The sequence below is a fragment of the Oenanthe melanoleuca genome, chromosome 5, assembly GCF_029582105.1.
Source record: "Oenanthe melanoleuca isolate GR-GAL-2019-014 chromosome 5, OMel1.0, whole genome shotgun sequence".
Classification (NCBI taxonomy): domain Eukaryota; kingdom Metazoa; phylum Chordata; class Aves; order Passeriformes; family Muscicapidae; genus Oenanthe; species Oenanthe melanoleuca.
Window position 1 is genome coordinate 56,259,904 of NC_079339.1, and position 16,082 is coordinate 56,275,985.

General features: G+C 48.8%; 1 protein-coding gene across 4 annotated transcripts; it reads right to left on the reverse strand.

Moving 5' to 3' along the window:
• Positions 1-5,475: 5,475 nt before the first annotated feature.
• On the reverse strand, positions 5,476-15,152 carry DACT1 (dishevelled binding antagonist of beta catenin 1). Of its 4 annotated transcripts, none has more exons than XM_056492331.1 (4): positions 14,707-15,152; positions 12,271-12,403; positions 10,605-10,667; positions 5,476-8,129 (listed from the first exon to the last, which is right to left on the reverse strand). In XM_056492331.1, exons 1-4 carry the CDS (start codon positions 15,046-15,048, stop codon positions 6,388-6,390), a joined length of 2,280 nt encoding a protein of 759 aa, XP_056348306.1. In that variant the 5' UTR covers positions 15,049-15,152; the 3' UTR covers positions 5,476-6,387. The 4 variants fall into 4 exon arrangements, with proteins under 4 accessions (XP_056348306.1, XP_056348304.1, XP_056348305.1 ...); XM_056492329.1 differs by having other exon boundaries at positions 5,476-8,243; XM_056492330.1 differs by having other exon boundaries at positions 10,512-10,667.
• Between the last annotated feature and the right edge of the window lie 930 nt (positions 15,153-16,082).

Below are 16,082 nucleotides of genomic sequence, written 5' to 3' on the forward strand. Positions count from 1 at the left end.
TTTAAAACAAACAAATCCAGATTTTCAGAGCTTGGCTCAGTGAAATGAAGTTGTTAATGTTAATACACTTTATTGATCTTAAAGGAATACAGCATGGAAACAAAGGCCATTAATTGAGAGAGAGGCTCTGTTTACATCAACAAGTCACACAGCATGAAGGGAACAAAAGGAGCAGATCCAAACTCAGGTCCCCACACACTGAGGTCCCCACAAGAACAATATACAGTGTTCAAGTGTTTGCTTCAGCCTAGACTTAGTCTGGTCCCCAATGTCATTTGGACCAAGCTTGCTCATATTTTTTGACTGGAAGCTATTCCAGGCAGCCATCACTGGGTCAGATCCCCAGATCCCTGCTCAGGGGGAAGCACATTTGCCCAGCCCCTGGGTCAGTGTTCTATCAGCATTCTCCAAAACTGTTCTGCTGTCCCAATCAACTCTGGTCAAGTGGAGATGACCATGCCATGCACTTCCAGATTGCTCTGTTGCTCCAAACCAAGGCACAAGTGGAGACACAGTTAGGTGGAGAGAAAAACTGCCCAAGGACAGCAAATTCCCAAGGCAAAGAGCAGCAGAGGCACTCTGGCTCTAGGATGGTTCATTAGGTTTGTAGGTCACCAGCTTTTCCTGCAGTTTATAAGCAGCTGCAGGGTGTAAAACTGCTGCCCAGCAGTGACTCCCAGGGTAGATTCATTTATGGACTGAAGCCATGAGGAACATTACTGTAGCTGTGGTGCAGGGGATGATGTTCACCATAACAGAGGATTTAGAGTGCCTGCCTGAAAGTGTGGATGAATTTATTGTGCCAGGGGACAAGAGAGACCAAAACCATGTACCCATAGTCTGGATAAATGCATGTCACCATCAGCCAAGCGTGGAAACTGAACTTCTTGGCAAAGCAATACAAAACTTGCCTTCAGCAGAAGTTGGGAGGGCAAAAGACTAATAAATATTAGAGTGAGGAAAATTCAATTGCATAGACAACACCCACCAGTTACTTCAATATCAGAGGATCACAGGAAATGGTCTGCTGGGTCAGCAGGATGGTGAATCTCCCCAGCTAATGGTGCTTCAGCAGCTGCAGGAAAACACAGTCTAGAGGAGGAGCACACAAGCCTGGCCACTGTTTGCACCTCACACTCTTCCTGGCATCCACAATCATTGGTAGAGCACATCCATCCCCACCTTCTCTTTCCCTCTGAACTTGCTGATGTTACATCCATCTATTTCCAGCAGAAACAAATTCCCTGCTGTGTAAAAAAAAACCACTTTCTAGTATCCCTTTTAATGGTTTTCATGTATCTCCCCTCACTCCAGAACTGTGAGCATTTTCAAACCCCAAAGCAACTCACAGAATCATAGAACAGTTAAGGCTGGAAAACACCTCTAAGACCAAGTCCAGTTCTTAACCCAAGCACCATCTTGCTCACCACTAAATCAAGTCTCCAAGTGCCATATTTTTTTAACACTTCCAGGGATGGTGACTCCACCACTTCCCTGGGTGCTTGTTCCAGTGCCTGAACATCCTTTCAGTGAAGAATTTTCTCCTAACATCCAATCTAAACCTCCTCTGGTGCAACTTGAGGCCATTTGCTCGTGTCCTATTGCTTGTTAACTGGGAGAAGAGACCGATCCCCACCTGGCTCCACCCTGCTTTCAGGGAGTTGTAGAGGGTCATGAGGTCTCCCCTAAGCCTCCTTTTCTCCAGGCTGAGGCTCCCACCCCCCTCAGCCACTTCTCTCAAGACTTCTGCTCTAGCCCAGCCTTTTCATCCATTGCATTGCCCTTCTCTGGATGTGCTCTAGCATCAATTGTTTCTCACCACCGTTCTCCATCTGTAATGTTAAGCTGAGAATGGTTCAGTTTTTTTTGTATTAGCAGCTCAGTCACATTTATTTTTGTTGGCTACTCCAAAGGTACATACTCTGAAGTTAGCTATTAAAAATGTATTTGGCTGTTTCTGCTTCCCCAAAAATGTCCTTGTTCCCTCTCATAAGAAAAATCATGTGCCTGGGAAAGCCATGCCCAGCAGTGGCCATCCCTGCTCATCAAACCTGTGCTGCCCTTTGTGACAGGAAGGGATGGGATGGCTTTGCTGGCTGTCCCCTGAGGAGTGCCTGACCTTCCTCTGAGCCAACAAACAGACTTGGGATTGCTGAAGGCACAGGACTGCTGTGGAGAATCTGCTTTCAGTCCTTATCCAGCATGGACCCCAAGCCATGAGGAAAGTAGAAAACTTGTAAGGGATGGACAGGTTGCTGCTGAAGCCCCAGGAGCAGGAAAGCTGCAGAGGGCTGGCACCTAGAAGCTCTCTGCAAGCAGGGGCTGTGCTGTGGAGCCAAACTCAGACCTGGGGAATGGAAGCTTATCTCTTGTCCCAGTGCCTACAGGACTTGGTCAGATGGTTTAAACACATCAGGAACTGGGAGTGCCAAGAGTGGCCTTGACCATTCAAAGAGAGGAAACGAGGCACAGTCCCTGGGAAGGCTCCATTTAGCCCAGTCTAACTTACTGAGCAGGGTGTTAGCTGAAACACCTCCTCTTCCCAACCCTTCTGGAAATGCAGCTGAACCAGGACCAAACCACTCTATTTATGGGACTCTCCACTCCTCCCTTCCCTCAGACCCAGCTGTCTGAGCCCTTGCTCCACACACACATTGGATTTCCCAGGACAAGCAGGAGTTCCACAGCAGGGGCCCCACGCAGTTGGGACATCTGGGCACCAAGCCAGAGCCTCTCCCTGACCCCATACACACCAGACACAGCTTGATTCTTTATTTGCTGGCCCACAGCTGGTGGCTGGGTGAGGGAGCAGAGGACAGACCCAGAAATGCTGGCAGGCAGACTGCCCAGTGACACACTCATCCCCTCGTGTGTGGTGCTGATGCCCTCAGTGGGAGTGCTGGCATTCCAGAGGTGTGCAGAAACACTGCATGGTGTGAGCCACAAGGAATCCAGCTCAAAGGGCTCTGCTCCTGTGCCTTTATGCTCCTCTATTTATCTGCACATAAGGAGCACAGGGATACCTAACCCCAAAACTTCCCTCTTCCACCTACCCCCACCTTGAAACAGCTCCCAGTGCAATGAAAAGTTCCTGTTTCAGACTTCCAAAGACAACCATAAACACTGGGGATAATTAAAAAGTGAATATCATGAAAAATACACTGGCAAGCTGTGAAGCTGGAAAGCCAGGTAGCTTAAAGAAGTGCCAGATATTCAACTGGGCTCCAAGATCAGCAGATGTTTTTCAACCTAACATTGCAAAAACTCACTCACTCAGATGTGTTTCCTAAATCAGAACCAGAGAAGGGAATGTGTGCTGTGTATTGGGAGCATATCAAGTACTTTTCCAGCACTGTTAAGATCTGTTATTAAAAAAGAAAAAAATAAAAAATAAAAAAGGAGGGGGTTGGGTGTCGATAGAAAAATCTAGGCCTGTTTAAAGGATTCTGGATCCTTACCTAAATCATGTAAGAAAAGGAAAATTCCTTCCCCAAACTGAAAAGACTCGGATGCAATTAGGAGGGAGATACCATCAGCCCATTTCCAAGTCTGGCATTAAGCTATTCAAGAGAACTGCAGAATACAGTGGCTGCAGCTGATACAGTCTTAGTGATATTTAGGTGGTTTTATTTTCTTTTTTTACTCAATTATCTGAAAAGAAACCATTCAGCAGTCACTTTTGAAAACCAGCCTGCCTCACCCGGTACAAGGCAATCTGCTATAGGACTGCAATTAAAAACTCATCATCCCAATGCTACTGGGCATTGGTTTGTCTTTCTTTACAGCCAGAGAGAGTGCACAGCTGAGGATCCTCTCTGCTGCTCTTCTACACCTTTGAGGAGATTTACAGGGATTTGCACGTGTTTTTCTCACTCAAAGAGAGATTATGTGGTATCGTTAAGAGATATTCTAGGAAAGAAACTACCAGCTTCCACAAGACATTCCCTTTGTTTGATATAGCACCCATCAGTTATTAATGGGATGGCTTTAAGCTGTTGCTTAGTCTCAGTAATGCCAAATTTAACAGCAAACATTACTTCTCTCCCCTCTCTGTAGTGGCAGCCTTTGTCCAGCAATTTATGGATGAATTATTCTAAACCAATATATAATTTTTTTAATACATATATATATATATATATACACATACAGGCTGCCTTTCCATGTGTAAAGTAATAGAGTTATGAGCATATAAGGGGAGTTACAGCTTTTGCTGTTTCATGGAAGGTGGAAGTGCAAGGACTTTCTGGGTCACTGAATCCACAGTCTGCTGAGGTACTGCAGAACCTTTACAGAAACTGATTTCCCACTCCTTATTAAAAAAAAAAACCAACAAAACCCAAAAAAACAAAACAAAACAATACCCCAAAAATAAAACAAAACAAAAAATAGGAAAAGAATATGAGACATTATAAATAGGGATTTACTACACTGCAGATTAAAAAATAAAATGTGCCCCTTAGGAATAAGTGTTCCCACCATCTGAGAAGCTGCTCCCTGAGATGTTTAATTCTGAGTGGATCTTTCCTTCCAACATTTGTGATGCAAGGAAACCTGGGGGGAAAAACTGCTCTGCCTTTCAGGTGGGTGACAGCAGGAAGGACACAGAGGACCCACAAAGGACAGGTCTGCTCAGACCTGGCTATGGAATGGACAGGCTGCACACACATTCCTGAAATCCACCCAGCCACAGCCCCCACTCCAGTTGTTTGTCCACTGCTTTGTGGAAGCCAAAGCAGAAGATGAACCTGCAGAAACAAGCTCAACCTGCCCAAAACCTCCAACCTTCCCACCAGGCACTCCAAAGCTTTTGTTGTGAATGGAAGCAGTGCAGCCTATGGAGGGCTCCTTTCTCCTCTGCTGCCAGCCTCCCCTCCAGTCCCATGGGAAGAACCTGAGACAGAGACCAGTGGATGACCCAATTGTCACCTTCCATGATCCCGCTAGGGCTGTAACAGAGCCAACAGCCAAAGCTACAGAGGGCACCATGGACAGGCAGCCTATGCTCTCCTTCACCCAGCCCAGCTCCCAAAGCACACAGCTCTTGGGGATTCACTTACTGGACATTCCATGGGGACACCTGTTGTGTCCCACAGATCGATTTGGTTACAGAAACCAACCATCTGCCCCCGTGTTGTACCAACCAAAGTCTGCAAGCACCCAGACAGAGAGCAGGATTAATATTATACTTCCATCTGCTCTGAAACGTGAGCTGCCCATCAGCAACAACCTCTGAGCTCCTAAATCCCACCTTGCCCTTGGAAAAATGCAAGCTATTAGAAGAACAAGAGGAGCTGTGACAAGCCAATTCCCTCAAAGCACAAGTCACATCCACAGCAGCATTTTCAACTTGCCCCATTTCCTGCATGGCTAAATGCAAGGAATGTTAACAGGTCACATCAGGAGACATCTGAGTGGTGACACTACCAATATAAAAGCACTGGCTGGGTCTGCACCAACGTAACAAACTTTAAAAAGTATTAAAACAGACTGTTTATTACAGCATATGATGTGTTATATTAATTTACACAATGATATATATATATATATATAAAAACAGCCATTGATGATGTACAGTAAATTGGACATCAACAGGAATATTAAAACTACTGATACTCATGCACGTGACATGCATATGGTTTTTTTTTTTTTCTTTTTCAAAAGCAGTTTTACACAATATAATGAAGTTACTAAGCCTTGCTCAGCTGCTCCAGCTGCAGCTTACTCTGGACACCACGGCCATCTGCAGTGGGACTCCCAGGAGATCACAGCAGAGTGCACTCCAGGGAAGGTGACTTAACCTCGGAGACAGATTGAACAGGAGCCCTTTCCTGGTGGGGAGGACAGGAGTGAGTTTCAAGAAGAGAATCAACAAGAAAAGAAGAAAAAAAAAAACAGACCAGAGTACCAGAAGGAAAAAGTTCAAGATGTGGCAACAGCAGCTGCAGAAAGGGACAAGCAAAAATATGAAGAACCACCCTCACTCCCTCCCTTTATTCCCTAAAAATGTATGACCTTAAGCTGTCGAAAGCCTGTATAAGACCCAGAACTGGAAAAACTAGGCAAGGAAGATCCATTCCCAGAAACATTTTAGCCTTTTCTCAAAGCCTTCTGACACCACGCGCTGGAGGCTGTTCACCACTGAAATGGCAATGTTGTGTTGTTGGTTTTTTTTTAAACAAGTGTAACGGTCTTTTATTTCCACATAAAAGGCACTAGTATCCACCCAAGTTCTGAAGACAAGTGACATAATTTACCTTAAGTTTTAAATATTTGTATTTTAAAAAAACAACAAAAAAAAATCTGTGGAAATATGTACAAAAAAAAAAAACAACAAAAAGCACCTTGCTTCCGAAAGCAGAAGCAGATACATTCCACCAAGTCACCTCACTAGACGGTCGTCATGAGCTTCAGGGAGCCTGACCGAAAGCGGAGGATCTTCTTCTTGAGGTTATGGGAGGCTTTGATTTTGACAAAGGCCTTGGCCGCATTTTCATGCAGCTCCGGCGCCGTGACCGTTTGGATGGGCAGCGTCTGCACAAACTGGGACCAAATCAGGCCCCCGCTCTCATCAGAGTCGCTGGTGGTCGTGCTCTCCCCTACAAACTCCACCTCGCTCAGGCTGGACTCGCTGTCTCCAAAGCAGTTCGTGGTGTAGTTGCTCTGCTCGTCCTCGCTCGTGTCCACCACGGTGGAGTGGAACAAGGACTCGCACTCGGCCGAGTACTCCGAGTCGCTGGCCACGTAGGCGTAGGGGCTGACGTAGGGCAGGGGCACCTGCGAGTAGAGCCCCACGGCCTCCCGCCGGCTCCTCCTGGCCCTCCGCAGGGCCTCCTCGTAGGAGATCTCGGCCGACGACTTCCAGCGGCGGTAGTCGGCGCGCTTGTGCTTGGGCTTGGCCACCACGACGTCGCGGCCGTGGCCGTGGGAGCGCAGGGCGGACCTGTGCAGGCCCTGGCGGCCCGGGAGGCTCGGCTCCAGCGGCAGGCCGCTGCCTCTCTTCCCCCGCGACGAGCCCTTTTTCAGTTTCTTATTTGTATCCAACTCCTCAGGAAAGCGGCACTTCTTGCCGACCAGTTTGGCTTTCTCCCGCAAGGCCTGCGAGCTGTTTTCCACCCCGTTGGCGAGGTGGGACCTGTGTTTCAAGGCGGAGCTTTTCAAAATCTTGACGTTCCGGGTGCCTTTGTGAAGCTTCATGCTTTGCTGCTGGGCCGGGATGTACTGGGCGTTCACCAGCAGCCCGTCATCCAGGCTCTGCGAGGAAGAGCCCTCGCTTTTGAAATCCAGCGCGGGCCTCTCCTCCACAGCCGGCGACGAGGAGCGAGCCGCCTGCAAGCTGCTCTTCAGCAGGATCTTTTTGGGAGGCTGGCTGGCCCTGCTCTCTGGCTGCAGCACCACCGCCTTCCCCGGGGTGTCTTTGGGAGGTGCAGCGAAGAGCTGGCCGTTCTCCTTGGGGGCGTCCCCGGCTGTGGCCGCGGCGCTGCGGCCCAGCTCCGGCGGCGCCGCTTTGACGCCCCGTGGCAAGTGCTTGCTCTGGAGTTCCGCCGTAGTGCCGGGTGGGAAAGCTGCTGGCAAAGGGGCCTTCCTACTCTCCAGCTGCTCCCCAGCCGGCTCCCTCGGCCTCTGCTTTAACGGGGACGGAGCTGTGTGCTCGGGAGCGGGGGCCCCGCCGGGAGGCAAACACGCCGGCTTGGAGCTCTTCAGGCTCACCACGTTGCCGTGGGCCACCATTGCTGCCGGCTGCCGGACGCACATGCTGCCGTGCCTCAAGATGCCTTTGGTGGCATCGGCGTTGAGACTCGTCCGGGGTTTGTTAGTCCTTACTGCGTGAGTCTTTTTCTGAACCAGGCTTAAGATGTAGCTGTCTATCCTCTTGCTGGTGGAAGGGCAGGGAGCCGGCCAGGAGCTCTGCGGGGGGAAGGCGCTGGTGCATTGTCCCGAGTCCGTTTCCGATGGGGTGCAAACGTCGCTCATATCGCAAGCCAGCCTCTCCTCTTCTCGCTGGGGGTTCTCAGTCACGGGGAGAAGGAACATGGGGCTCTGCACAGCCACGGCGTGGAGCGGGCTGGGGTAGCGGTAGATGTCGTTCCCGTTTTTAGACACCAGGTCGCACTGGTACTTGGGATGAACATCTGCAACGACATCGAGGGAGTTTGAGTGCGGTGTGGACAAAGAGCGACAGACAGAGCCTGCGGTCTGGTCCTCATGCTGGCCTTCCTTATTATAGTCCATCCAGCCTATGAGATCTGAAAGGCATTTTAGAAGAGTTTAGAGAGCCTGCCAGGGACAGCTGTGCTACGTTTTTAATGTGCTGCCAAGGACGCCGGTCCATCTATGCACACAAGGCAAAGCTTTAACTACAGCAGCAGCAATTTTGCAACCAGGGGTGCTGTTCAAGCAATGTAAAAAGCAGCACTATCCTTCTGTGGGCCTGCCTGTCACTGCACCTATGTGGGATTTACCACCTGGTGAAAACAATAAAAATCACAGCCCTAATGAGAATATGTACATTGGTTTCAAACCTGAGCCCAGGTTGTTAAGATATTCCTATCTTCCTTTCAAGCCACCCAGAAGTCTGCAAGGGTCTCTTATATGTTAAACATCACCTGTGAAACTCTCTGCATGCCTCAGCACATATGAATTTTAAATCCAAAGAGAAACATAAAAAATATAGACAAGAGAACAATTCATTCTTGCTGCTTATTGACAAATTTCACTTCTGGGTTCTTTCAAGAATGTCTCAGGTCAGGGACAAAAATCCAGACTTAATTTTATTGTTGTTTTTATTATTGTTACTACTATTATAATATTTATAGTAATGCTAATAGTAATAACAGATGCTCCTTTTGAGTGATAAGGGGTTAAAGAATGGGAAACAGGCTCATGTTTTCACACAAGTACAAGTAGTGCAGGTCAATTCAGCTGACATCCTAGCCTTGGCTCTGCAAAGAGAGTTCTGCCAGAGAAATCCAGTGCGTTTCAAGATGCATGAGTCACATTTAATGGCTAAGGAGCTTACTGGAGAGGTAAGCAGCCTTAAGAGCAGGGCTTCCACACAAGCACCTAAGATTATTATTATTTTTTAAGCTTAAGTTGCCCTTGTCTTCTTGGGCAGGGGTACAATCTAAATGATCCTCTGCCAGTCCTGTTTTCTGCCCTGGGGCTGGAAACTTCAGCCAGGGTACTCCACTTGGAATGCTCAGTGTTCATCACTTATCTAAGGCTTATTTCAAAGAGGTCTCATGGGCATTGATGAAATTTGCTGATAGAGTGATGTTCCTGTGTGAGCAGAAGAGGGAGAACAGGGAAGTTAAAAGCATAAATTTCCTCCAGATCACCTCTCAGTTTTCCTACATTTCCTAAACTCTATATTGGCTTCAAGGAATGTTGACAAAAAGACATTTTTGAAATTTGTCAGTTTGTGATATTTCATCCCTGAAAGTGAGACTATATGAATAATGAGAGGTAGAAGTTCAGGTTTTTGTGGTGTATACATAAAAAACAGCAATGCAATCAGCTGGAATTACCTGTGTGTTTTTGGGTTTTTTTAATGTATGGCCCATATACCTTAAAACAGGGAGCATTAAATTACTCAAACTGCTCACAGGAAAACCTAGAGGACTTGTCAGCATCTCAGAATGAATGTATCCCAGGCTGTATTTTCCCAGTTTAGAAACAGAAGATCATGAATTATTCTGTCCTTGATTCACAACAAATCACTATAAGTTAACCTTAAAGAGCAGAATGCAAATTGGAAATACTGAGGTTGGAATCATCCTCCCCAACCCAGAATGAGCTAAAGCTTTTTAAAATGTCTGCAGTCAATAACACTTGATCACAACAGTCCTATCGAAATCTTTTCTGGAGAACAGAGGAACAGGTTCCTATTGAACCATCCCACAAATCAAGGCTTGCATCTTCAGACGGTGTCCAAGGAAAGTTCACAGCTCTCTGCCAAAGAAACAAAATGTATCTGGCCTGTTCATGATGTCTGTTTGTCTGTACTATAGAAATGCAGGACACACCTCACCATGCTCACCCAGGGGTTGAAGACCATCAGAATTGACAAAATGAGTGCTAAAAACATATGCCCTGACCCCCTAAAACCTTCAGCTAGCTCCTTACTCTGTGACTTTAATGCTGACATGGCTAAGAGCTATTGTTAATTACTGCTAATCACGAAAAATGCTTTTCTGAAGAAAGAGAAATCAGCTGACTGATGTGTTTCTGTGTACAGGTACCACTGCCCTCTGCTGGGTAGAGCAGCTGTCAGAGCTTCACATGCCATTTTTGTGTGTTTAGTGTGACAAATTCATGTGCAAAGCTGGATCAGTGGAGGGCAAACAGTCCTGCCTTGTGACCCATGTACGTGAGAGGCACTGGCATCTTTTCAGAGCATAATATGGCACATGAAAGGAAGAAGGGTTAATTCAACCCAGGTACTCCTGAGGCAGTATTTCCAAAGCCAAAGCCACCTCCTGGAGTATGATGTATTCGACCTGCTTTTACTATACCTGCAGATTTAGGGCGTCCATCTGAGATATTCAGTGTTGCCTCCAAAGGGCTGCAAAAGCAAGTGCTAGAATGGCAACTGGATAAACACTCACTGAAGACAGAGTTAGATGAATTGGAAAGCGATCCAGAAGCTCCATCACTCAGCTCATAAAACCCTATAAAAATAAGAGTTTGGATTTATATTAGTTATGTCTACACAAAGTTACTATTTGTGTCCCTAGAAAGGCAGTCAAGCTGGTGTTTGAGTTGGCTTACTCTAACACAAGTAGTTATGGGATTTCATTCAGTCACCCCAAAAACAGCCAACAATTTAGTAATATCCTTATTGCCATGAACTTACTCTGTTTAAAAGTAAAGCACTTAAACCAGCAGAATTTATCTCAGCATATGAATTTTTTTTTAACTTTACAAGGGCTGGGGTTCTAACCCTTATAGGGATTTTCAGATTTTAACAACAGGGATCCAGGCTGTGTTTGGCAGCCCACTCATTTAATAGAGTGTTATACTTCCAAGACAGACTCTCCAACTATTACTTAACTATAAAAGTGTTGAGCCCAATGCTATCCATTACTTTCCTCAAAGTTCTGGAGATAAACATAATGTTTGTGGATGATAGGAAAGAAGAAAAATGGTAAATAATGTGCAAACACGTCAAATTTAATTTTCTGGTAAACTAGGATTACTCAAGGAAAAAATGACACGCCACAACCAAAATTTAAATTGTTCATTTAGGAATAAGGAATGCAGAGCATGCCTGCAGAATGGGGATGCATCCTGGAAAACAATAATCCTGGAAAGGGCTTAGTCAGCGTGGAAAAGCAGCTCAATCAAGCTTAATGATATGGCAAAAAAAAGCTAATGAGATTGTTGGATGTACAAAGGGGCTAATGAATAGCAGCAGGGAAATGACTTCAGCAGTCTACATGGCTCTGGTAAGAAACATTGGAATGGTGAACCCAGTCCTTGAATCCAGCATACTTAAAACAAAGCTAAAAAATTGGAAAGAGGCCACCGAGCTATTTAGGAGCTTGGAAAAATGCCTTAAAATGAATGACTTCAAGAACCTGACCTGTTTAGCTCATCAAATAAAAGCCAGGAATATACTGTATGGCACTTCCAAGAGGAGGAAAAGCTGGGTATAAGAAAAGACCTTTCTTTAGGGGAGAAAAGGATATAAAAATATCAGTGCTGGAACAAGTCAGATTCAGACTAGAAATTAGCAACAGCTTTAACAATTGCAAGTTTGAGGATTCTCCACTTTTTAGTGTGTTCAGAACAAGTCTAGAGGCCTCTAGGAAAGGCTCCCCATAGTTAAATACCACTTACTAGCTTCAACACAGTTAGAAAGAGATGAAATTCAGTATATGGGGGATGGAATTGTTTGATTCCGTGCTCCTTTCTGGCTGTATGACCACTTTTGATATCTTCCTCCTGATGGTGATGCTTCTTTTCACCATTTTGCCTTCATCCTCCTCCCTAATATATAGGACAATTAGAACTTCCTGAACCTATGTGGTCTTGAAAAAACAAATGCCCCAAACACTAAAAATCTAATTAAGCTTGAAATGCTGGTCTGAAAGAAGCAAGCAGCAGCCTTTCCAGTGGTGAGGGAACTCTGTTAGCAGGAATGCATGATCAGAGTGTGAACGAGATGTAGACATTTACTGCTGCAGTACTGAAAACTCCAGCACTGAAATCTACAGCCAGTTTAACTGCAGCTCCCAAGGGAGGCTGCATTTTGCTGAGCACTGCCCTTACCTGAACTTGGACGGCTGTCTGTCTCCAGGTGCTCATCTGTCGTTTTTTCCACGTCCAGGCGGAGATCACTTATTTGTTTATCCAGCTCTTGCAACTGATTTAATAGCCCAGCATCCCTCCTCCTCAAGCAGTTCTGCAAAAGAAGAGGACAAAGAACATCAGCTCCTTCAGTGGGGCAGATGTGAAAGGGTCCCAAGGACCAATAGACTTCTCTATCTAAGCCTTGTGAAACACCTTGTGGATATTCTTTTATATAAAATCTAAACAACGCCCTGACATTTTGGACAGATGCTCTGGATAAATACTTAAGTGAAAAATTATGCAGGCACTTCATCCCAGCCTGTTCCAGCCAGTTCTGCATGAGGAGCATGTTCCACAGTTCAGGAAGACCAACAGGCTGTGCTGACCACAGCTGTAAGAACAAAGCTGGATTGTGTGATACGGCCAAACCAGACCTGTGCACATGGAACAGGCAAGGACAGCCGTGCCAGCCTAGCAGGGCACGTTCCCCACCACACTGGGGTTACTCACAGATCACATCTGCTCACACAATGGCACCAAACAGCTCTGCCAACAGTGCCTGTGGTGTGGGAACCGCCTTGTTCTGCTGCACATTATGAGCTTAGAGTCCACCATCCAGAGAGCAAGATTCCCAGGGCTGGGATCACAGCCCTTTTATTAGTTTTGCAGAGCAGCAGGAAGGAAGAGTGATTCTTCCTCTTCTCCCATTATAATTGTATGAAATTGCTGCGAGATGAATTCTAAGGCTATTTATGAAGGTAATTTGATGATAAAATAAGCAATAAGAAATTATTTTGCAAGGCACTCATTAACCCACGGTCAACACAATCAGTTTCCCCCTGTGTATTATAATGTTGCTTATCCATCATCTGTTCAGCTTCATACCCTTTAATTGCTCTGGCTTTGGGGAAAGTGGAGGAGGCAGGAGGAAGGTTCACTACTTTTGTTTCTTTGAGTGCATCATTTGTCTGGCAGCCAGGGATGCGCTGATACATTCATTGCAATGACTTTTGGTGCTCATAGATGGATTAGTTCTAAATCTGTTAAATCCAGGATGATCTTGTCCATGGAGTGGACCAATCAAACAATCACAGGTTCATAAAATGGTTTGGGTTGGAAGGAACCCTAAAGATCATCTCATTCCAACCTCCTTGCCATGGGCAGGGACACCTTCCACTAGACCAGGCTGCTCAGAGCCCTGTCCAGCCTGGCCGTGGGCAAAGGGAGAGCAAATGCTAAAAGCACTGGCAAGCACCAGTTGAGGATGTGCTGGCGTTTAAGGCCATGCTTTGGAGAGCCAAAGGGGTGATCCCAAGCCTTCTCCCCCATTCCTGCGGGAGCAAGGGCTGGCTGGCAGCCAGGCTGGCAGAGGTGATGGGTTCAAGGGATGACTTCGCTGCGCCACCTACTGCCACCAGCGCCCCCTCCCCCAGTCAGCACCGCATCTGGTTCCAATCTGCAATGTCAAGTGCACAAATTAAAGTGCTACCACAAATCCTCGACTTTTTTTTGAGTAATGATTCCGTGGTCCTTGACTACGGTTCTCAGCCAGCAGCCAGCCCCTTCTCAGCAGAAAAAAAAAAATTATTTTTATCTTTTTTCTTTTTAAGAAAGAGGAAAATCGAGGGGTGGGGAAATGAAAAAATCACGGAAATAAATCACGCAATCCTACTTCTCCCTGGTTGAAAGCAAATGCTGAGCGGAGCACAAAGAGCGCCAGGCACAGCTGTACGCTATTTTCATTGAAAAATGATCTGCCGCTTCATGCCGCCCTCCGTCTCTTCCCACTCCAGCTCCAAAGCGCGTCCTCCAACAAAAGCATCCCTTCCTCAGGAGCCCGATGCTGCCGGTGCCCGAGCGCCCGCTGCCTCCTCTCGGGGCTGGGACCCGGAGCTGGCTCCCAACTTCCATTCATGGCAACGCCGACGTCTCTTGCCATGAATGGAAGTGGGACCGCCGGCCCGGCAGCGGGACCCGACGGAGCCGTGCGGCCACCGGCACAGCCCGTCCGGCCCGAGCTGTCACCGGCCCGCCCGTGACAGCGCAGCGGGGGCGCTGCCCAAGGGGCTCCCAGCTCCTTCCTCGCCTCTCCGCGGGCAGGACCCGCGGGTCACAGCGACACGGGGGCACCGAGCGGGAGCGCATCCCCGGAGCTCCCAGCCCGCATCCCCGGAGCTCCCAGCCCGCATCCCCGGAGCTCGCCACTCGCATCCCCGGAGCTCGCCACTCGCATCCCCGGCATTCGCCACTCGCATCCCCGGCGCTCCCCGCCCGCATCCCCGACATTCGCTGCTCGCATCCCCGGTGCTCGCCACTCCTATCCCCGGTTCTCGCCACTTCGCATCCCCGGCGCTCCCCGCCCGCATCCCCGGCGCTCGCCACTCGCATCCCGCGGCGCCCCCCGCCCCCGCTCACCAGCTGCCTCCGCAGGAGGAGGATGTTCTCCTCCAGGAACTTCTCCTCCAGGCTGCGCGGTGCCGGCCCCTCTCCCGCCGGCTCCCCGCGGCCGCCCTGCGCCCCGGGCGCCGCTCCCGCCGGCCGCCGCAGCAGGAGGCTCTTCACCAGCAGCTCCTGCCGCTGCCGCAGGTACTCCAGCTCGCCCAGCCCGGCCAGCGTGGCCTCCAGCCGCTCCCGGGTGCGCTGCCGCTCCGCCTCCGCTTCGCCCTTCTCCCTCCAGCGCGCATCGGGCTCCCGCGGCGCCCCCGCGGGTCCCCCCGCCGCCTGCCCCGGGGGGCTCGCCACGGGGCTCGCCTTCATCGCCGGGGAGGGGGCGGCCGCCGCTGCCAGCCCTGCCCGCGGGGGCACCGCGCCGAGCCCCGCTGCAGCCGCCGCTGCCGCCGCTCGCGAATGGTCCGCGGGGCGCCCGGCTGCCGCCCGCTGCCACCGCCCCGCGCCCGCCCCCCGCCCGCCTCCAGCCCGCCTCCATCCCTCCTCCATCCCTCCTCCATCCCTCCTCCATCCCTCCTTCCCGCCCGCCTTCCCGCCCGCCCGCCCGCGGCTCCACGCCCGTGGTCGCCGTGCTCCTCATCTTCCTCCTCCTCCTCCTCTCACCTCCGTTGTGGGGTGCGGGAAGGAAGGGGACGCGGGAGTGCGAACCGCTGACCTTCCCAAAAACTCCGTCCGTGACCTCTGGGGCTCTGCACGGCGTAGTCACGGGCAATCACTCTATTCTGTCATCACTCTGTGATTCTATTATTATAGAATCGCAGAACGAATTGAGTTGGGATATCAAAGATCACCTCGTTCCAACCCCACCCCGTGCCATGGCCACTAGACCTGGCTGCTCCAAGCCCTATCCAACCCCGCCTGGAACACTGCCAGGGATGGAGCATCCACAGCTTCTCTGGGCAACCTGTGCCTCACAGCCTCACAGGGAAGAATTTCTTCCTAATTCCTAATCTAAACCTGCCCTCTGTCAAACGCCAAACGCTGCTTATACAGACCAGCACATTCAAACCAGAAGCAAAAATGATGCATCTGGAAAAAAAATAAAAAATCCAGGCATGAAGAAGTGAGGATGTAAGGAGAAGGAAAAGTGGAAAACAGAGGAGAACATGGAAATCCTTGCACTGAGATGCTGACCATGGCATGGGCACTGGGATCAAAGCACTGGTGAGCTGCTGCTTCAAAGCCTGTGTGAGTAAACCAGTCCAAAAAAAAAAACCATAATGAAGTGAACTTTGCAGCAGCACGCACTCTAATTGCAGCAAAGGATCTGCAATTAGGTTTTCAATGGGCATGTGGTGGAAAGAGGCGGAGAGTGGAATGCAGATGCTGAAGGAAAAAAAAAA